We start from the raw sequence: 21,820 nt of genomic DNA on the forward strand, positions 1-21,820 counted from the left end.
TAAATGAACAGCAGAAGACTGTAAATGAACAGCAGAAGACTATAGATGAACAGCAGAAGACTGTAAATGAACAGCAGAAGGCCATACAGAAACTTGTGGAGCAACAACAGCAAGGCCTTACTGGTCACAGCCAAGGTGCCTCGCAGATTGCCGAAGACGACGATGCAATGGAGAACTAGGCCGACGACTACGAAGATCAAGACCAAGACCAAGATGAGAGGGAGGCTCTCTTCCCACTGGAGTAGGGTATCTTCTACATCAGAGGCGGAGCAAGGTCAGAGCTGGTGTTAATGAATCTGCTTAACGTCACCCAGCTGGGGTCAGATTATCTAGCTCGGGAATAAATCACTGATTCTTCTCTGTTAAATTATTAATTGTCAGCTATCCCCTCATGTTTGTCCATGAGTAACAGTCTTGTTGTTTCAAACTCAGTATAAACAGTAAAAGACTGATGCAACTGTCAGTATCCCCATTCTATGCGCTCATAACAACTGTGTTATTCGTTGTTTGCACCAAAATCACCGCCGGAAAAATATCAATTATCGCAAATTTTGATTTGTTTTCTTCTTGTTTTTACTATCTACATCCAAAATGCACCAAAGTTCAAACATACATATGCAATCCCGCTTCCTCGTGTTTTCCCTAGGTACCATGTACAATCATATCAAACCCAAACATCAATCACCTCCTCCTCCATCCGTATACAGAACAGCCGTGAGAGTCACTTGCGCAGCGGAGACTTTGGTTCCGCAGAAGACCTCCTTCGTGTTCCAGGCTTCTTCTTCGTATCACCATTCGCACCTCCGTTGTCCTTTGCCTCCTCAAGCGCCTCAAGAACAGCAGCTTGGTCGGACCTGAGAACCACACCCTCGGCGATGACTTCATCGCGACAGACGAACTGCGGGAACAGAATCGCGAGGACCGTCGGCTTAGGACTTCCCTTTGTCTTGCGAGCATTGCCGACGTCGTAGTCATCATACTGGCGCGCACCTCGAGAATCTTCTTCATCGGGCATCTCTGCAGTGATCATGTCGCGAGAGCGCTGCGTATCGGCCCAAAGTGCAACAGCCTGTCTGAACAGCGTCGGGACAGCATTATAGAAGCCAGTCTGTTTGTAAGCCACGACGAGCGGGTGCAGAGTGCTTCGCACCTCGTTGCTCGCTTTGCGTACAATGTCCTCTTGGACCGTCTCAGTTTGCTCAGAATCAGAGAGGGATCCGAGAATTTGAGAGCGATACACTGTCTCTCGGCGCTCATCCCCTTTAAAGAAGCCAAGCATACTAGATGCAGTGGCCCTCATGTCGCTAGCGACGTAGAAGGGGACAAAGACATAAGAGAGGAGTGTTTCCGCGATGACAGCGTCAGCCACAGCACAGCGCATCTTGGCACTGGTTTTGGTGGTGCGAGTTGAGAGTGGGATCTTGGGGAAGCGCGCATGAAGTTCCTGTATCTCACTCGCAGAGTCCTGGCAGTTGTCAGTATAATTCAGAGAGCGCAAAACGCTGAGTCCTACCTGTGCGCCATCGTGATCGTTGAAATACTCATTGACAAAGTCGTGAACCTTCTTTGACAGCTCCTGGAGGTCAGATCGCCTATCCTCGTCAGTTCAACCCCTTTCTCACATCAGAAAAACTACTCACAGCTTCTTGACCTCCTCAGTTCCAAAGTCTCGCAAAATACCCTCCCCAAGATCACTCTGCGCCTGCGTCAACTTCTCCTTACACCCCTTCAACTCCTCGATATTAGCCTCCATCTGTGATTTCTGCAACTCACACTCCGCATTCATCTCTCTAATCTCAGAAGCATGACTGGTCAAATGCGCCTCTGCAGCCGCCAGATTCTGCTTCAAACTCTCGACCTCTCCCTCCTTCACCTCCGCAGCAGCGAGTTTCTCCCTTGCTTCTTTGACCTCTCTCTCCATGGCTTCAACGGCTGCCTTGTTAGACTCATAAGTTTTGTACTTCTGTTCAAATTCTGCAAAGAGTGTTTCAGTCTTTGCGTTGGCTTGCGCTTTGTGGTCTGAGAACTCTCGCACGATCTTGTCGTTGAATTCGCGGAGACGCTTGTTCTCGCCTTGTTTGGCTTCGAGTTCTTGCTTGAGAGCTTCGCGCTCCTCAGCTGACTTCTCAAAATCTTCAATTGAGCCGACATCTTTGGAGACTTCTTTTGCTAGAGCGAGGAGTTGCCATAGCTTGGTGTTCTTGGTGGTTGTCTTGTCGGTCGTGCCATTGACATTGCCATTAGTATGGCCATTGACCTTGACCTTTGTATCTGCCATGATTGCCTGAAGAATGAAGTATCAATTTTATCGCTAGAAATGGTGGACATTTTAAACTCGTCGCTAAATACACGATCGGGGATTCTCGATTTTGAGGCCATCGCAGAGCCTCATGGTCCGTTCGTGGGCTTGAGGGACAACTCATCAGCACACCACCACACCGGTCAATTAAGCAAGTCATCTTCCACCCCGCCCATTCCTCCTACTGGTTCGTTTCCAATCGCTGTGTCCAATCCTCGAAATATCAGGGCTGGAGGGCGTTACACAACACGCGGGGTAACCCCAATGACATTGAGCCTTTCGGCACCATCATTGTCTGCAGAGTCGAGCCTCAAAGCAAAAGTCGTCGCAGTAGCCTATTGAGGTGTTTTTTGCTGTGTGACGGTGAGCGCATTGTTTGGACAATTGGCTATCGACGTTTGGGTATGCGGTCGCCTTGCGATGAATTGCCTGAGGCCCTTTGCAGCTTCAGCCTAGTCTTGTGCTTCCTCTTCCTTCTCCTTCTCTTTCTTTCCCTTGTGCTTCTTTCCCTTATCTTCCTCTTTCTTGTCCTCCCCCCTCATCTCACCCCTGCCATCGCTGAGTCCAGATTTGTCGAATAGATGAAGCTCGACAGATTGAGGCACACCACCAAGAACAGGCTTCGGCAAGACTTGCTTGTGAACGCTGTACCAGCTTTCCTTGTCCATAAGCTCAAACAGGACGTCTTCTGATTCGTGGCGAGGCTTGGTGGCTAGGAATACTTTTGTAGTAAATGGCTCGCCTTGCGGGAAGTAGGTCAGATTTGCTGCATGGATGGCTGAGAGCGTTTCAACAAGCGCTGGCAGCATGTCGACATTGTAAGTGCAGTCGCTGAGCATCACGAGATCCCAAGGTCCAGATCGAACCTCAGGTCCAAAGCGGCCTTGTCTGCCCTCCTCCCAGTCAAGATTTTCGTAGAGCATTCGAACAGGGTTCTCCTGGAAGCGTAGATGAGAGTTCTCCAACCTCTTCATGTTGGATCTCGCGCGCTCCTCAGCTTCCGGTAGATCAGTCATGAGAATGGTGCAGTCGCCACCTTCAGGCTGCAGTCGGGGGTACACAGCGGCGAGCCCAACACCCAAGATGCCCACACCGCAACCCAATTCCAACACACGGATCGACTTCTGACGGGTGAAGATATTCTTCATTGTTCTCATGCAGGGGTTTTGACTGGACTCGCAATCGGGAGCAGTCTCGATACCTGCGAGTGCGCACGTCGCTATCACGCCGCCATCCCAGATGTGACGCGCAATACTCTCACCGATCTCCTCCTCAATCTCAATTGTTCCCAGCCCCTCAGGTGTGTCGTTCAGTTGGAGTCTTCGAATCGACACAGCATTGTCTGCTGGTGTGAGAGTTAGAGGCACCCAAGCTGGCATGACAGCGCCCTTCTCTGCAGCTTCTTTCCGATACCGCATCTTCTCGGCCGACAAGGCCAGAATGCGTGGGACACTCTCCGCGGTGTGAACAGGCTCTGATGCCCGTACACATACATGGACTCTCATTCCAGATTCAAGAGCTCGTTCAAGAGCGACGGGCATTTCCAATGCTGGCTTTGCAACGCGCATGCCGGGTTCCCAATCGAGATGTCCGGGGTCTGAGAGGAGCCATGTTGAGCTTCCTTCGGGTGAAGCGGCGATGGCGACAACTTGTAGGTCTAGAAACCTCTCTGGGAAGAGAAATGAGTCGCCGAGGTCTGTTGTGATGGTGAAGAGCAGCTGGACCAGGGTGCCGCGGCGGTTCTTAATCACCTTGGGTGGCCCCAGAAATCTGACATAGTGCATTGTGACGTGATGAGACTTTTAACAGCTCAGAAAAGTCCAGGGTATCTCTGTGTTGATTTGATCTTAATTGACTTGCCAGGCGTTGTAACTGCGGCCGTTCTTGTTGTTTATTGAACCTCGGGTTGAGCTGATCCAACCCAACCTCTCGCATGAGATGATGGGGAATTTTGACCAGCTACTGCACGCTTAGTCATCACCGCTGCATTCACATGAATCCGACCTTGAATGACAATAATGACAGGATTCATATAAGATAGGTAAGATGTGTCATAAGGAGTAGGAAATAATATACCAGAAGGAATCCGATAATTCTTTAACAATAAATGAAATGATAGGCACTTTGGAGGTTTGTGGAACTAGAGTGTTGGGTGACAAGACTCTGCGAGGTCAATCAACTTAATCTACAAAATTGAAGGCCCCAGAAATTAGTCAAAAATGTCGTCAAAATACTGGCGCCGGCTTGTAAGTCTATGAGACGACTGTCCATACGGTTGAGGACTGACCTTAAGAGGATGGTGTTGACTGAATGTTGAAAGTCAACTCGGAGTGAGAAGTCACCTACCCGAGACTTCGTGTGCACTCTCAGGTGCTGCCGAGTGGTCAATAGAAAAAGAGGAAGCTTTGAAGTCGTCTGCAACATATGAGGTAGGTTCAAACATGTCGTTAAATTGAGAGCAGATTCTTGCCTTAATCAGGATCAAAGCGGATCAAGCATATGCTCCGTTGATCACGCCTTGACGGACCGTTCATGCGTGCGCTATAAAAACATCCACTCAACTCTCGCAATAACCTATTCGCAACACCTTGAAACGTCACTGCAATGTCTTCCGTCACCGAGAAAGATGGGGGTCAGCTACACGATATCCTACAGACTAGAACCTGGTTCGGGTTTGATCTAGACGATACTCTCCATGAATTCCGCAAAGCAAGCCGTGCAGCCACAACTCGCGTTCTTACACGCATCGCCAACGACAACCCATCAACTACACTCCAAGATCTTCAAACCCAATACGGAATCATTCTGAAGCAAGGAACCGCTGATGCATTCACCGATGGAAAGACCTCAAATGACTACCGTCGGGCTCGCTTCGCTGCCACACTGAGCCATTTTGGATTGAGTCACGATAGTGTCGATGAGCTGCTAGAGGACTACGAGCGTGTTCTTGTGGATAACTTGACACTCAAACCAGGAGCTGTTTCTCTTCTCGAAGCAATCAAGGCGTCCGGAAGAAAGATCGCAGTGATTACAGAAGGACCGCAGGATGCACAGCAGCGAGCAGTGAGAGACCTGGGCATCGACAAGTACATCGACTTTCTCGCGACCACAAACTTCTTCGGCGTGGCCAAGATCGATGGACTCTTCGGCAAGGTACTTGATCATCTTCAGATCACACCGCAAGATATCGCGTACATCGGCGACTCGCAGGAGCGCGATATCGAGCCCGCTACCAGAGAGGGGATACTCGCCATTCACTTACACGAAGCTCAAACAGCGCCACTTGTGCTACAGCCTCCCAGCATCAACTCGCTCGAGGTACTGGCCAAGCTCATCTAACCTCTGCCGCACACAAGTCTGAGACGAGACATGCTCGTGTCCGTCGACAAAAACACAGCGTTGCAAGGCTGAGAAAGAATCTACCCGCATGTATATGTAGCTCAATCGATACACCCGTCAAACGTGTCCGTCTCTTACAGGATACTCCCGACTATCTGACTTACAACAACATGCTGCGTCTAACAAACAAATCAGACAGGTGCAACATTTTGTGCAACGTGAAGCATTTTCAGCTGATGTCGTACATAATAATCATCCCACGGCACTGGGCCGAGACATCCAAGTGTCATAGAGTTCTACAACAGTATCTTGCTGTATAAGAGGTTGAACTTGGCATTCTATAATTAATTATTTACTGCACGCTCAGCCTTGTATGTACTGCTTATGTTACGTTGTGCATATTTTGTCGGGGTTACATTACTTATTAATTCTTTCTGCAGGCTGAGCCTCGCAGCTTAGGTATGAATCCAGCCCGTGGGTGTTACACACCTGTCATCCCCAGGATGTAATCACGGCTACACGCATTGCAATAATCCCAACCTCCCTCACGGGATGACGGGCGTCTTAGACGCCGGCGCACGGGGGGAGGGGGACCTTTGCCGGACACACATCACATCACATCACATCGTGGTGTGGTGTGGTATCAAGGTTACGGTTACAATTGGGGGTTGCTCACAGACCACATACAGTAGAAATGTGCTCTGTAGAACCCCAACATGCAAACATTTCTAGACTGGGATATTTCTCTCACTACGGCCTCAATCGAGACCCCCCCTTCCGCCTTATCACATCACATTGGATCACATGTGCCTCCCAGATGCAAGATCCAGCATATCAATCTGGCCCCCAACCTCCCTTCCCTCTAGCCCCTCCTCTACCCTCCATATGCCACACGTGGTAAAAACCGCGAAAAAAGGGAAAAGCAAGGTAATTCACCTCTTCACTCATTGGCCTTGTAGCCGCTCGCTGCACCCACACCACCACTAACTAAGCCTCTCTCAGTAACAGCCTTCAATCCACGAAAGAAACTTTTACTAAATAGACAATGGCTGATTGTGACAGTTTCATACATGACAAAGTTCGCTGTCTAGCAAAAACTCAAGATACGGCATTCCCGGAATAACGCACGTCTAACGCCTCAGCTTCTAGCTCTCAGCTTTACGAGTCAAGGGAAAGGATTCATTCCACAAAGTCCCCAACACCATTTCTCAACGGCATCTCCACCTTTGTATGATCTGAAACCCACTGATTCCAACGTTTAGCTCCCTCCACTCCAAGCACCTGCAAGTCATTCTTTCAAAGTTTCACACATTCCAATGCCCAAGCCCCTCAGCGCGAGTCGTGCAAACTGGCTGAAACAAAGCCTCTCAAGTCTACGGTAACGATCGCTGGTCAGGTGTTCATCGTCAAATCCTGGAATATCCCAGTAAATTACATCACAGCCATGTTAATCAATCCTACAAAAGTAAATGTCTGTTGCTTCAATTCAAGGGCTCTTGAAACTGCATGACGCATTAGTTGTCCAGGGGTTGCTTGGCCATGACCTCATGCCGGATCGTCCATTCACTAACCCACGTTGTAGAAGTAAAGTGCCTCAAACCAAGCCATTTGCGTTTATACCCCTCTCGCTCATACGCGGGGTTCGTTAAAACGGAAACACGAGGGGATAATCATGTCCAAACAGGATCAGGAAACGCAACAACCAAATGCGGCACTGTGGTGCTTGGAGGTACATTGTATACAGTCACATCAAACCTCATAGACATCACCAAGAACAGAGATAGTTGTGTAGATAGTTTGCGATTTTTTTGCCTAAATATTAAAATAATCGAAATCAAAAGTATCCATCTTGAAAGTGGTATAACCAATCCTTAACGCCCCCAACCCCTCCTCATAGCTCTAATGCATGAGGACATTGCTTCCATCCATCAATGAGGAACGTTAAAGACGTCAAATCCTCCAGATTACCGTGTAGTAAATAGCCTTCCGTTCTAAGTGTCAATCACTTTTGTTATCCTAAAACGCGCTGATCCCAAAAGACAAGATAATATCCAAGCTCCAAAAACAAAAAGAGTAAAAAAAGAAATCGGAGTCTGTCACTCCTTGTCATCACTCAAGATGACTCGCTTGCTTGCTTGCTCCCCCTCGCCAACTGCTCGCGTCATTCCGAACGGAAAAAACACTGGGTATCTCGAATTGGAAGAAAAAGAAGCCCCCTTGATATCGATCCCCTCCTCCGCGCGCGCGTTTGCATTGCTGGTGGTACAGGTCGCCCCATGAGTCTTGGTGTCTTTGTTTCGATTGCCAAGTCAATAAAAAAGAAATCGCTTCCTTGGGACGAGGTAGAGATGTCGTAAAAGAAAAGATAGATGGAAATCCTTGTGATGGGTATGAGTGTGTGTCCAGGAGATCCGGGTAATAGTGGTAGTATACAACGGATATGGGCATCCAGTCCGGCGAGCTTTGGTAAATGTCACTGGCCAGTATCATAGGATCCTCAGGTATAGGTATGGTAGGGTCAACAGAAACAATCCAGGGGTCCAATGGATGATCCGCTTATTTGGTAGGGTTCCGGAGAATTTCTTCACAGTTGGCGTCAAAGCGAAGGTTGAAGAGCCTCACGTTCTGCATAAACTTCTCCGTCTTGTCGAGCTCTCGGTCACGTCCAAAGAGGGTCTCAACAAATTCGACACCAGCATTCTTGCCAAGGCCAGCTTGCTTGCGCTTGGCAGCCTTGAGCATGGGGGCTTCACAGGCCTTGAGAAGGGATCGGAGCTTCTCAGTGAGGCGCTCACCGGCCTCGATGAACTCCTCAACAAGGTCACGGTTGTCAGGAGTGCGGACGCGACCGACTGTCTCCTCAGCTCGCTTGACCTTGCCAGCGAGCTGAATGAGAAGCAGCCACATCTCACCAGCCATATCAGAGATGGGAGTGGCAGGACCTTGATGATAGACGGTCCAGTCATAGATCCACTTTCCAAGACTGTTGGCATCAAAGACACTACCTAGGAGAAGGATGGGCTCTTCGGCAGGGTCCCAGTTCTTGAGTGAGTATCCAGCAGGAATGCGGTGCTTGCGAGCATCGGCATCAGTGGCCTTGGGAGTAGAAGGGGTAGAAGCGGGCTTGCTGCGGTGTGAGCTGGCGGGACGGACAGTCTGTGGCCGGGGAGGGGGAACCGCGGTGGAGGATCGACGGCTGTGGCCGAAGCTGGTAGGAGGTCGAGGTTGAGGCTGAGGCGACTGGAAAGTGGAAGCCTGCTCTCGTGTGTAGTAGTCATCGTAGATAGCGGCGGTGGTAGCACCCTGCAGGTAGTCGTCGTAATTAGTGTACCGTCCCCGGTCATCATCAAAGTCTCGAGGTAGGAAAGCGGATTTGCGGTGATGATTGATCTTGGAGCGGGACTGTGCGGGAAGCACATATGTATGTCCCAGCGCCTCGATGATCTCGTCCTCGTCGGATTCTCCATATGGGGTGGAAGCCCGGACATAGGTAAATGAGAATCGGCGGTCGCGCTTGGAGCGCGGAGATGACTCGGAAGGCCTGCGCGACGAAGAAGTTTTGTGACTCACATCTGCCGTGCTATATTGCCCAATGCTGTTGTAGCGAGGCGAGTCCTTTGGAGGACGAGGGCTGAAGTCGCTAGCCTGAGAGTAGCTGTTGAATCGCGAATGAGCCGCTCGCGTCGCTGGCCGCCTGGGAGTCGAGTCGGCCCAGGTCGGCCTCGGGGAAGGGGTTGGAGTTGCGGACGACATCCTCGAGTAGACGCTGTCGTAGTCGTGGATCGGCGTCGATCCAGGAGTTCGTGGAGATTTGTAACTCATGTTATTGTGTGGCGATGTCCAACTGACATCCGCTGTTTCCAGGGTTCAAACAACTGGTCTCCTCCCGAGCACCCGCAGTTGTTGGGTTGTCGTGTCGCTCGCGGATTTTCGGAGTTGTTATCGTGTCTTTTTTTGTCTTTTTCTAGTGAGTAAGTTGAGTTGGCTTGTCAGGAATGTCAAGACTGCATGCAAGCAGATTCAACGATCAAGATGCGCCGGGGAAGAGACGCCCAAGGGGAGGTGATGGAATAGGCCCGTCACCTCGGTATGTAGTCGGAGGAAAAGAGGTTAGAAGATTCTTTTGCGACGGCGAACATGACCGATGGGTATTATATCTCTCCTCAACTTGGAGGAATAGGCACCAGATCCCGTGGAACCTGGTAGTAGTGCCGAGAAGACGCTGGACGCTTCGAGGGTCCAGAAGCCAGATGAGTAATTGATTGAGAAAAAGAGCGATGACGTCGATGCAACGACGTGCTGAATAAGTTTTGATGAACTTGTTTGGGGATTCAGAGTGATTGGCAATCGCCAAGATACGTGAAGGAGAGGAGGAAAGGAGGGTGAGCGGGAAGCAACAGAGATATATATTCTAAGATTTGTGTGTGTGTCTCTGGGTGTGGACACCTCACGTACCGCACCGACTCCCAAACCTGCCTACACTACCTTAGCGGGTGATGGCAGGGGAAGACGCTAGTGGGAGGAGGGGCCCGACCGGGGGTTGAGTAAAAAAAAGTGAGGACAGGGGTATCAGATAGGGGCAGGGGGTGGAAAAGCCGCAGGCAGGCTTTGTGAGGGTGTGGTAGAATTGAGTGACTCTTCCAACAGCGAGACAGGGGTGCAACCTGGCTTATGTAGGCTTCGCATTTGCACTCTTCCCGCCGCTGAACTTGATTCCAGTGGTTGCAGTGACTGCAGCGCTTTGGTGTGCTGTGCTGCTGCGCAATGCTGAGCGAGTCCTGGGTGATTAATTTAGAATCTTTTGTGCTCTTTTGACTGACAATCAGTCTCAAGTCGTGCTTTTATTCGATGTCGCTGGCGAGCACTAGAATCACCTCGAACTGATATGACTCAGAAAGAGGCAGTGTTGCTTGATTGCTTGATTGATCGCGACCGAGAACAGCACCGCACCGTATCGTATCGTATTGCTAATCAGGGTGTAAGAAGAGACAGAGTTTAACGCTTAGTCAAAAAGCCCGTACTGTACGTGCGCACAGCCAATTTGTCTCCAACCAGTCGAGTCAACGTGCGCCGCGCACTGGCCTCAACTTTGATTTTTTTGGCGAAATGAGCCAAAACGGTGACGCAGTCTTTACCAGGACCACCGCTGCAAGGCCAGACGCTGCAATGCGGCCAAGTTTTGCTGGGTTTCCGATAATTTTGTGGATGGCTGTCCCACTATATGGCGCTTTTTTTCTTTTTAAACGCCCTGCCGCTTCCGCAACCCAATACAGTGTTATCTTTTTTGGTTGGGTACTGGTATTTTCGGGTTTGATCAATTATGATTCAACTCGACTTCTCACGCGCAAACTATGACTCAGTCTTGAACCACTCGTCAGCTAATATGTTCATGAACCAAGAGGCGAAAAAGCACATCCAAGGAATAGGGGGCAGAATATGATAACAGGTAATTGTTGTGATAGGTAGGCAAAGGAGGCAGCCTTTCATGTGAAAAGGAGCAAAAAAGAGCATGAAAAGTTGACAGGCCAATTTGATTGACTGCTTTCCCATCCAATTCAGCTCTGAGTGTCATGTAATTGTCCTAGGGTGTGTATATAGTGGCGCACTGAGTGCACTGGTGCTTCTTTGTCTCTCAACAACAAGACAAGCAGCAACACAAGGGACACTGCACTCGCACACAACGCACACAATTCGACTTCCCCTTTTCTCCAGAGCCTCGTTTCTTTTCTTTTTCTTTTTTTCTTATTCTTTCTGTTTCTGTTGCCTCCTGTATCACATCGAGCCAGCCACCAAATGCAGGGAGAAACAATGCTGGGATGAGTGAAAAGTGTGCGGATCCGACAAAAAGGAAAACGAGACGAGGCCACAGAAAACTTTTCTTCAAAATGGACAAAAAATAAATAATATTTACCTGACGGAGTTTTCGGGAGGCGGGGTTCAGTGCAGTACTGGGCTCCCTGATCGAATATTGCCTGCTTGCTTGCTTCTCTTGACACCAATGTCTCGTCTCGCACGCCTCTTTCTCACTTCTCAAATTCCCCTTGTCCCGAAATTCAGCGAGCAACAGCCAGAACTCGCCAGGCCAGAAATTGGCTTGAATATCTAGACAGAGGGCGTGTGTCTCCACTGAAGAGCCAGTTGAATTTACCGGCGGGGAGTAAGCGAGATTGACGGCCTGGATCCAAATCCCAAAGAATCCCAACGTCTTGCTGCAGGCCCGGATGCCCGCGATTCTCTTCCGGTGAAAATTTTTCCTTCTCCTTGGGCTTCTAGGCGCGCTGGCGGCAACCGAACCAACAGGGGGCCCAGCTCCAAAGCTCGCTCGGTGTGATTCAAGCCTGGCCAGGGCGCTCAGTAGACCGTTACAACCCCTGGACACGCTTTGGAATATTAAAGTAACTTAGATTAATTAGGGTATTGGGCTGGGTAAGGGTATGGGAAAGTTTTCCTGAGGATACGGAAATACGAACAAAATGCTGACGCAACGGAGCGGCCAGCAAGGATGATGATGGACTTGGGGCGCCGTTTTGCCTGGAGCTTGTGAATGTGGTCCTCGTAATCCATGCAAAAGGCTATCAGCCTGGCCCTCAATAGCACTTGCTTGACACAAGTGCGACGCGAGGCTGGCGATGACTGGAAGCTACCGGTAGGCTACCACCTGGAGTCGTTGCGCCGTCAGCCAGTGAGTAACCTGGTTGGTCTTGTCGCAAGGCAGAGCAGCCGAGGACGATATCCACTGGTTGCCAGGGCTCTATGTATGTCAACAAGGCTGGAATGGATGGCGAATCATAAAACATACAGTACAAGACAGTTTCCGAGCCTTGGGGCCTTGGTACGGATACTCGACTCGGTGATATGTTGCCTGGCCTCCGATTATACGGCGTGGCACGTATTTAGGTAACAACAAGGCCTCGTACAAAACTCCGCAAGCTGTGCCGCCGTGAGAATGGAGTTAACGGACAAGGACTCATTGACAGTTGGAAAATCAGGGAAGGATGTCGACCTTTATCAATCAATCCTCAGGTTCTTCACACCATCATGATTTATCATCACACGCTTACCACCAATACTTTCTCATTGGGCAGTTCCAGCGTGCGCGTACATACATCATCAGCAGTAGTAAATGGGTGTCGTGCATTTTCCCCCAAGGGCTCTCATGCATGAGATTCTCTACCTTGTGACAGGTTCGCCTTGGAGGAATCGCTACCACTACTTCTCCGCATCACGCATCACAAATAGCCACCGTGAATTTGAAGAACCGCCAATCGGTAGAAAACAATGTGATGAATGATTCGAGGGTTGCACATCGAGGTTGCTACATGTGCATGTGATGAGTTCCTCCGTCTTACGAATACGGATGATTACGGGGTTTCTTTTCGTTCTTTCTTTTTACAACTTTCCTTTTTGAGCAGTTTTGTAGTTTTACAACCCTGTTCATTTGTGATATTGATTTCGAGTCCTAGATTTTCACGGCAAATACTGCGGTAGAAAATGAAGAGGCTGGGAGAGTCGTCCCCTTGCATTAGTGACAATCACATCAGCTCCCTCACATGAAGTCACTGGCGGTTCGAAACAAAGCTGTGATTGCCACCAATGCAGAGTGAGCTGACGAAAGAAGAATCGAGCGAACAAAAACCAGTGGATCGGATGTCAACAGCTCTTCTCCGCACGCACGGCACGGCGGGCGGGGGCCAAACAAAGATGGAGATGGAGGAGATGGAGAAACGGAAGACGGATATGGAGAGATCGTGCATTCGGTACTGGACGAGTTGGAAGCGCAAGCGCGGCAGCGGAGTCAACACATGTCAAACCCTGCACCGGAGAAGTGGCTCGCGAATGGGGTCGTTTCCTGTCGATATGCGGCCTGCCACTGCAACGGCACTAAGGTAATGCTGACGGAACGAAGTGGTAAACAAACCAGAAGAAGAGGCCTTCTACCCAGAGAGGGATAAGCGTCCCATGCGAGTCTCTCTCTAGCCCGCCTGTCACTCACTCTCCAGGTCTTCCATTCTTCCATTCTCTTCAACTCCATCGGATCCAAATTCCAATTCCACATCGAGACTTTTGTGTCACACTGAAATGCTGCAGTTCTTCGTTTTCGGAAAGACAAGATACTTGGCATTAATCGCCCTTTAACTCGAATACCTTGCTCATAGTACTCCGTAAATTACGCCGCAATGTCAATCATATTTCGCCCTTGATCCGCCTCCCACATCTAGAAACATGTCCCGATCTGCGCCGAACGAAAAAGGGAGGCCGTCGCTTTGATGAATTTTACCCTTTCTTCATGCCGATAGACTCGAGATTGGGCCTCGGCCCTAGTTCCGTGCTTTGCCTGTCACGGCTGGCATTTTATCTGCACCTTTCCGGTCTGTGGTATTGATTGGGCAGAGCCTAACTCTTGACATCTTAGATTTCCATACCTTGATCGTTCATTTCCGTCTCAGATCTGGCAGGTACGGTATCTTTCTGTCAACTCCTTTTAAACATCTTGCGTCCGTGATTCAGATTTTTTTCTCAGCTGGCTTGTAGCCATTTAAACCCCTGCCGTCGATTCTAGACCTTGAGTCAGAACGCTGAACAAGATGACACATACGACACAAAACAATTGAACAGTTTCAACATTTCATGACATTTACATCAGTTTGACTCTGACTGTTGTATGATTCAAAAAGTCCTGGTATTGTCCTCCGCATCCGGACCGATGAAAATCAGAGGTTTGATTGCGAGTGTCAACGCTCTGGCCTCCTTTACTTTCAACAACACCCAGGATCCCAGAAGGCCTTTATCCGATTGTCGTTCTCACCAAAATGGACTCTGGCTGGGATGACCGGACCGAAGATTACCTGTGCCCCGGGGCTAGGGGACAAGGGTATTGATCAAACATCCTTGAAATGACCATGGATAGGGTTTGCAATGGCCGGCGATGGGACGGACGAAGCAGGGGGTGGATAAGAATTCCTGGAGCCGGAGTCAACAGGCCTCGGAGCTTGTGGTCATTGCCAGGGGGGATAGAGTCTGGACGGGCGTGTCTAGGGGGACCCTGACTTCCCGTCCAAGATGACTGACTAGACAGACTACTGACTCCCCCTGGTCATGGTGCAAAACGCGTGCCTGAGTCCCAGAATTCGGTCACTGAGGTCTAGCGGCCACGACATTGCCCTAATGGCCGATGCTAATGGCACCCACAATGACAGCGGCTGAGCGATCCAGACACGAGGATGGAGTCCTCAAATGGGTAATTGGTACGCGGGGAGACGATTCTGGCCTTTCAGAGGCCTGAGAGTTTCTCTAGAAGCTCTCTGCTGGTGGATTCGCGGATGGCGGACAACAGCCGGATGGAGTCTGCGTCAAACATTGCCCAGCTTCAACCCCAGTCTGTCGTCGGCGTTGCTAATATTATTGCAGGATCGATGATATTTTCATGACATTTTCCATTTTGACAAAAATTATTTTGTGTGCGTGTGCCCACAATGTTAAATATTTGGCAAAAATCGGTCAGTGTGCAGCGATGAGACAAGGATTTCCCACCAGATTACACGGGCTGGGCTGTGCACTGGTCCTGGCAATAAGACCAACACATTAAAACACCCACGACAACGCAGCGCAAGCCAGCACAACCCTTCAGGAGAAAGGGTCAAGAATGCGACTGTACAGTGTGTACACAGTCGACATGGCATCTCGCTCAATAACAAGAGAGACCCGGGCGTTCGGTCTGAGCTTCCTTCACCTTGGCCTTGACCTGGGGCCCGAGATTAAGGCCAGAGACAATGGGTCACATATAACTTACACTCCCCCCCGCACGCCCCCCTTTTGGGCCTGGTCATGAATTTTAGAAGGGGGAAAACATCGCGGCCCAACGCTATCCTGTGCTTGGTGCTGGGCACCATGTTTCATACGCTAATAATAAGAGAAGCCTTGCCCTTGTCTTTTGCGAGTTTCCCTGCCGGCATGTGGTACACAGCCGAGTCCAGGTTTAAAATTATCTAGGACTGTCTGTTGTGTTTATCTCAGAATACGGATAAACATGGTGTTGGTGTTGGCTTTGACAGAGCAACAGAGGAGGAAGATTATTGCGATGGACATTTTTGGGCATCAACAGTTTGTCTCTGGTCTGAGAGTCTGGAGTTTGTATGTATGTCTTGGTCGGTGTGTTTTGCTCTTCAGCTATTGTTTCAGAGAGCATCAGAATTGCATCTTTTTCTCAATGGCTTCTGACGGTATGGATATGGACATGTATGTCCAACATCTAATCTAGACGCACACGCCCTCGCGGCGTATAATGTCGTCGGCCTTGTTGTTGGCGGCCATTGAGGTGGGCTTCCAATCCCCATTGCCATCCTTGTTCCATGCAATCCTCGATCACCCTTGTCCAACATGAATATTTTGCCTTTTTCTTACTTCAAGGATAAATTTTCATCGCGAGATGCCTTCCTTTATTGATGGAGTCTACAACAGCCTTGCTCTCTATCTGACAGCTTTGCCGCACTCTGAAATGACTGATCCATCGCATCGCTCGATATTCGGCGCTGTCGGTTGTTATCGCCATCATCTTTCTTGACCGATGTTCTTCTCAATGGCCCTCCGAGTGGATGAGCCGGTGACTCATAGCTATCCCTTCCCTTGATGCTGGCGCTGACAGTGTCTGCAGCTCGATGCATATACCCTCTGGTTTGCTGTATTGATGTCCAAACAAACCCGCGGCCCCGTCATATCGGTCCCGCCATGCACCCCGAGTTAGAAGCCGATTGGCATCCACCACACGCACTGCCTTGTCTAGTAGACGCAGACGCAGACGCAGACATACATACTCAGACACGTTGCTGTGTGCACCACCATCAATCAAGCTTCACGATAGAGGGGAGGCGGGAGAGGGTACTACCCCCGGCGTGTAAGTGATGGAGGGGCACAATAGAACAACAGAACGAGCTCTTCTCTTCTTTTGATCAGGACTTTTGCATGGCGGATATGCGTCTGCAGAACCCTGGTGCCTTTGACTTATCCTTACACAACAGCTCTCCTCTATTCGCTGCATCAAGCGACGATATCCAAACAACAAAGCCAATGCCCCTCCAAAAATAAAGTCGAAAAAATAAATGGTCCTTGGCAACAAGTTTTCCAGGTTTCCCCTCCTCCTCCAACAGCCTAGCCAACCCTACTGCGGACGCTATAATAACAAGGCGGTCTTTTTTCAGCTTTTTTTCTCTCTGCCTCTTCCTCACCGACTCTTGCAAAAGACGGTGCCCGTTGCTCGGGTGCCTACCGTTGATGGGGATGCACCATCGCGGGGCCCTTTTGCAACGACGGGCCGCTATCAGAGGAAGCACAGCGCTTCAAGGACAGGACTCGAGAGAGAAAAAAAGACGGACCCCTCGCCCTGCAGCTCCCCGAGACCTAACTCACGACGTGGACGCGAAACGGCCAAGGCTGAAGGTATACAAGGACCAGAAGCCGGCCGCATAGTGACGTATGCAGGATCCCACAGATCCATCGCGGCTCTCAGTGAAACGTTGTTGATGAAGGCTCAGAGAGAGAAATTGTGTGTGTACTACGGTAGGAAATCTGCACGTTGCCAATATCATGGCGTGCAGTAAAGTTGCTTCTCTAGTGTTTTCTAATGCTCAAGATATACACATACATACATTTACATATACATTACATTACATTTTGACTAGACTTCAAGCCGCTGCAGATGTAACCCTTCCGCTAATACAAGACAAGATCAAGCGCCGACGATCAAAAAGCACACCGCAGCAACACCGCCGTTTTAAAGATCGCGGAACTAGAATGCAGTGCCCGCTATAGCGTCCTCCACTTTGGTTGACAAGGGCGATCACTCTTGAATGAACGTTGCTTTTTCTTCCTTTTTCCCCTTCGCACTGGAAAATTCTCTTCTCCAAATGCATGAGAGCGCTTAAGGTGTGCTGCGAGGCCATTAGGGCAAAGACACGCAGCTGCATGCATTGCATATTTTAAAAGAGGGTCTTTTTTTGACATGTCTTCTGTTGGAGCGCCAACGCCCTGCCGTGCTGCATCACGATGGAGTATTATAACTAAATTTTTCCTCTTGTCGGTGACGAAATAGAAGCCTAGAATAGTCTGATCCCGGTAGTCCCGTGGACAAGCAGAACAGCAGAGAGGGGAGGAGAGAAGAGTCATACGTGAGGTGAGCCCCTCCAGTTCAAGGCTCAGGCGCGTTCATGCCCAGCGGTTCTTTGAAAGGTGGTGTTGTCTGCGTTGTCCATGCCTCGAGGGTACAGGATGGATGCTGTTTTGGTGCTGGGCCTTTCGGGTCCGGCCGTAGAACAAATGAGATCCGACCAATGGATGCATTAGCACAATCTGCAGCTCGGGAACCAGAACGACATGTTCCCGCTCTTTCACACGTCACATCACATCTCAGTTTTGGAAAAGCCATAGGCTATGTACCAATGGCGAGATTAGGGCATGGCAAAGGAGAGCAAGGGGGGTCGACATGAAGCCCTGTGTTGTTATGCGATGCTGCACGGTTGCAGTAGGTAACCAACCCTAGACCACAGAATGAATATTCGCAAATAGAAATAACAGGGCGAGCGGAGGAGTCAGTGAGAAAGTCGTGATAAGCTCTATTAGTTCGTGATATTCATCATGATACCTCAGTATGGCATGTGAAGAGGTGGTCTGCTGCCAAGGTTATTACCACCTCAGCGCTTACACATCATTTGCTCGTGAGAATAGTAACATTGACCAGCAGGCCTCAAAACATAGTGGTGATTTTTTTTTTTTTGGCTCCAACACGCACCCCTCCATTGCATGACCACTAGCCACGTGGGATGTGGCTGTGCTTTTCGAGGGTCCAGCCACAACCACTCGGCCGGGTCCGCCACCGGGGGTCCGATTCGGGTTTGGGCTGGAGTCCGCGCACGGCAACGGCAGCGGCAGCGGCAGCGGGAGGCATGTGATGGGTCATGCAGGAGACCCCGTGGTTCCCGATTTTCTGGGTCCCGCATGCGGCCCCATCGACATGTCCATTATCCATTAATCTCATCGGGCTGACGTGACGTGACAGACTGTGAGCCTAATTAACTCGAGTGACGTAGGACGATATCAACCTCGAAAGTGAATCATTTGAATGACAATTATTGCTCGTCTGTGACTGATAAGAATGACCGTGTCCCCTGCTGCCTAAATCAGGTCCATCCTGTCATTTCATCAACGACTCCCCCGCCACCCGATTTCCATACTTTCTTTGGCGATTGGGCATCTTTTGCCCCCGTTCAACATGGGCTGACAAAATCCCCAACAAATCAACCGTTTAACATTTTCTCAAGGATTGGTCATTACCTACAAGCCTACACAAATGAGTCACACTTTATCGCAAACGCTCATGAACTCGAATAGTTGGCCAGCACATCATGGAAGCCCCTGACACAGCCACACCGATATGCCAAACCGACCATCGAATCAACTGCCTTACCTAAAGCTTGGTGCAAGTCATTTGAGCAGAGTCCTAAAGTGCCAGGATATGTGAGGATATGTGATAGGCAGCAGCGCGCAAGAGGGAGCCCACGATGACGCACACGCGATATCTCAGATTCCCCATACACGAAACGTGTCGCGCCAGGCAATATCTCGCGCGAGGCAAGCACTTCTCATGTCGGGAACCAATACAAAACCGCGGGGTAAGAGGCACAGCCTTGTGAAATGTCATTCACGGTGCTGGTGAATGGTGGCGATGTCAGCAAATGGGACGGAAGACCGGGTTGATATCCGTCATATCGACACGCCTTTGTCTAAGGGAGGTTGGCATATTGGTGACATGTTTCGCAGTCAACGATTGACCAGGTTTGCTGAAGACAATTGGTGATGGCAGATGCTGGATGACCCTCAAGAGGCTGGAACAGTTGTCGGTTCGACCAATGCGAGGGCATTGTAGGACACAACGTGCTGAGGAGAGAGTCACAAGTGAATTGGCAAGGGGCAAATCAGTATTGCTCGAGGTAGGTCTACAAAGACCCAAGAAGCCTTAGAGGAGCGTCCGAGAACGTATACATTACCTTTCGATCAAGGGACACTGCGAAGCTTTGAGTGAGATACCTCAGGCACGGCCGAGTCTCGAAGTCCACCCTTACTGATTTCCTCCATATTGAAGTGACCGTACGTCATCCCTTGGCCGTGAGTAAGAGGACGATGTGGTATTGGTTGTTCCATCCTCCTGTCTCTATTGTGCCAGTCATTGGCCTGACAATTTCAATACTATGGTTCTCAAATTATCTGGCATTTTGAATGGTAGTACTTGTTCTCTACAGAGAGCGATGTCTGGTAGCAAGATAATTGGGGTTTCACACTCAACCGACATGCTTCAAGGACACCTTATATGAAATAAGTCGCAGCTCTCTTCCTTGTGTTATGTCTCCTTCATAAGCATGTACATATATGACGCAGTACCATATAATGATCAAATCCGATAGCAATTTGTACAAGTATGAGAAGCGGAATCACCAAGGCGGTGCACTACCATGCCCCCTTTTCTAGACCCTTCGTACGTTGTGTAAGAGATAACCCAGAATGCCATGTGAGGGCCAAGAGTCTATAGGCGTTGACCTTGTCGGCAGTGATACACCTGTAGACAAGAGAAGACTCACGAGCTGCACCCTTCAGGGATGCAAGCAAGGCTTTACAACCCTGTGATCCACCTCTCAATGAATGTCCCTTAAGATAGCTTTGCATCCCCGGTACCAGTCTGCAAGATCTGTCTATATTTCTTTGAGTGTAAAACTTCAAGAGACAAGCCATGTAACAGAAAAACTGGAGAAGTTCTTATTGGTTGTACAGCCAGCTTATAGAGAGGACGAGGTTCTAAGTTAGACAGCCAGGTGAGTCCCGGGTTATGGATTTATGCAGAAGTCCACCATCTTACATGGCCGAAGTTGAACAGTTTGAGATTTGGGACCTTGTTTCTGTTAAGGCCACTCTGTGAGGCATTAACGTTAATCCCCCCCGGCCTAAACAAAGCTGCAATTATCCTAGAGCATGTCTCAAGATCTGAAGTGTTTATCGTATAGGGAATATGAATGGAAACGTCTTGCTTGTTGCCAAACTCTACAAGTGTGCATATAAAACTTTATCTTACCATGACAACAACACCTGCAGATGTCTTGGTAGCTAGATACCCTGGACACGAGGTTTCCATTCTCACAAAGCTTGGAAGATCGGAGGTTCTGTTTCTAGGTTAGTAGATAACGCAGAGACCACCAAAGTACGAGTTTATTACCATATCGATTTGGCACTGCGACATGCAGCTTTACTACTCTGGTTAACCTGATTATATAGGATACATTAGTAGTGATTCTAAATCTATAGCATAAGCTGTCAGTGGTTACCCCAGTTCTAGACTCCCAAGCATATTGTATGTTTATATGACGGTGTGCTATATCCCAAAGGTCTGGTGAAGGTTGCTACGAGATCAGTGTAGACATAGAAATTGGACCGAATGGTTGGAATGGAAAAATAGGAATGAATTGATGGAGGAAGAAAAAAGTTTAGAACATCTGAATTAAGTCAAGATTTGTACACTGTCCGTAAATCGGACTAATTACTACAATATAAACCAGGGTAGTAAGAAATATCAAGAACATACTTTCCTTGTATCCTCAAAGCGTTTCTCTGTGAACCATTAAACACCCAGACCACCATAGAGCCAACTGCTGAGCCGCAGACACCAAAACTACTAGTTTATTGGGCGCAGCAGAGCAGGATGCACCCCAGGTTTGCATCTCTCATGCTTCTTCGCCTTAACCTTATTGAAGCCGCATGGCTTATGGGACCTGAGGCAACTTATGCAGGCGTACGTCCCGAGACGCTGGGGATAGCGAGCTACTCGACACTTCCCGGGCTCTTTGCAGCTATTGCAAGGAAAACGGGCTGGTACCCCGTTATCTTCCAGGTAGTGGACCTTCTCGTGGTCCTTGAAGTTGCTCATGTTGTACTCCTTGCCATTGCACCTGGTACATGTCTTCCGATTGTTGACCTTGTTGGTGCGGCCGGCCCTTTTGTTGACGACGGGTGGCCTCGCGGCCGCTTGAGGAAGAACCTCAGGGCTTGCCCTCATGGTAGCCTCTGAGTCTGTGTCTGAGACTGTGTCTGCCTCTGAGTCTGCCATGGCGGTAGCCTCTTTCTCTGGCTTAACCCCATCTCCCCCCT

The 21,820-nt window shown here is 49.5% G+C and overlaps 4 protein-coding genes across 4 annotated transcripts; 1 reads left to right on the plus strand and 3 right to left on the minus strand.

Annotated features, from left to right (window-relative positions):
• Nucleotides 1-721: 721 nt before the first annotated feature.
• FMAN_09346 (uncharacterized protein) lies at nt 722-2,278 on the minus strand (the record flags this gene model as incomplete). Its single annotated transcript, XM_041830178.1, has 3 exons — nt 722-1,465; nt 1,514-1,592; nt 1,641-2,278. The coding sequence occupies 3 exons, from the start codon at nt 2,276-2,278 to the stop codon at nt 722-724; spliced, it is 1,461 nt and encodes a 486-aa protein (XP_041680866.1).
• Nucleotides 2,279-2,751: 473 nt separating this feature from the next.
• Nucleotides 2,752-4,083, minus strand: FMAN_09347 (uncharacterized protein; the record flags this gene model as incomplete). Its single annotated transcript, XM_041830179.1, has 1 exon — nt 2,752-4,083. One exon carries the CDS (start codon nt 4,081-4,083, stop codon nt 2,752-2,754), a length of 1,332 nt encoding a protein of 443 aa, XP_041680867.1.
• An 820-nt stretch (nt 4,084-4,903) lies between these two features.
• On the plus strand, nt 4,904-5,638 carry FMAN_09348 (uncharacterized protein; the record flags this gene model as incomplete). Its single annotated transcript, XM_041830180.1, has 1 exon — nt 4,904-5,638. One exon carries the CDS (start codon nt 4,904-4,906, stop codon nt 5,636-5,638), a length of 735 nt encoding a protein of 244 aa, XP_041680868.1.
• A 2,556-nt stretch (nt 5,639-8,194) lies between these two features.
• Nucleotides 8,195-9,460, minus strand: FMAN_09349 (uncharacterized protein; the record flags this gene model as incomplete). Its single annotated transcript, XM_041830181.1, has 1 exon — nt 8,195-9,460. The coding sequence occupies one exon, from the start codon at nt 9,458-9,460 to the stop codon at nt 8,195-8,197; it is 1,266 nt and encodes a 421-aa protein (XP_041680869.1).
• Nucleotides 9,461-21,820: the final 12,360 nt, after the last annotated feature.

The sequence above is a fragment of the Fusarium mangiferae genome (assembly GCF_900044065.1).
Source record: "Fusarium mangiferae strain MRC7560 genome assembly, contig: FMAN_scaffold004, whole genome shotgun sequence".
NCBI classification, from domain to species: domain Eukaryota; kingdom Fungi; phylum Ascomycota; class Sordariomycetes; order Hypocreales; family Nectriaceae; genus Fusarium; species Fusarium mangiferae.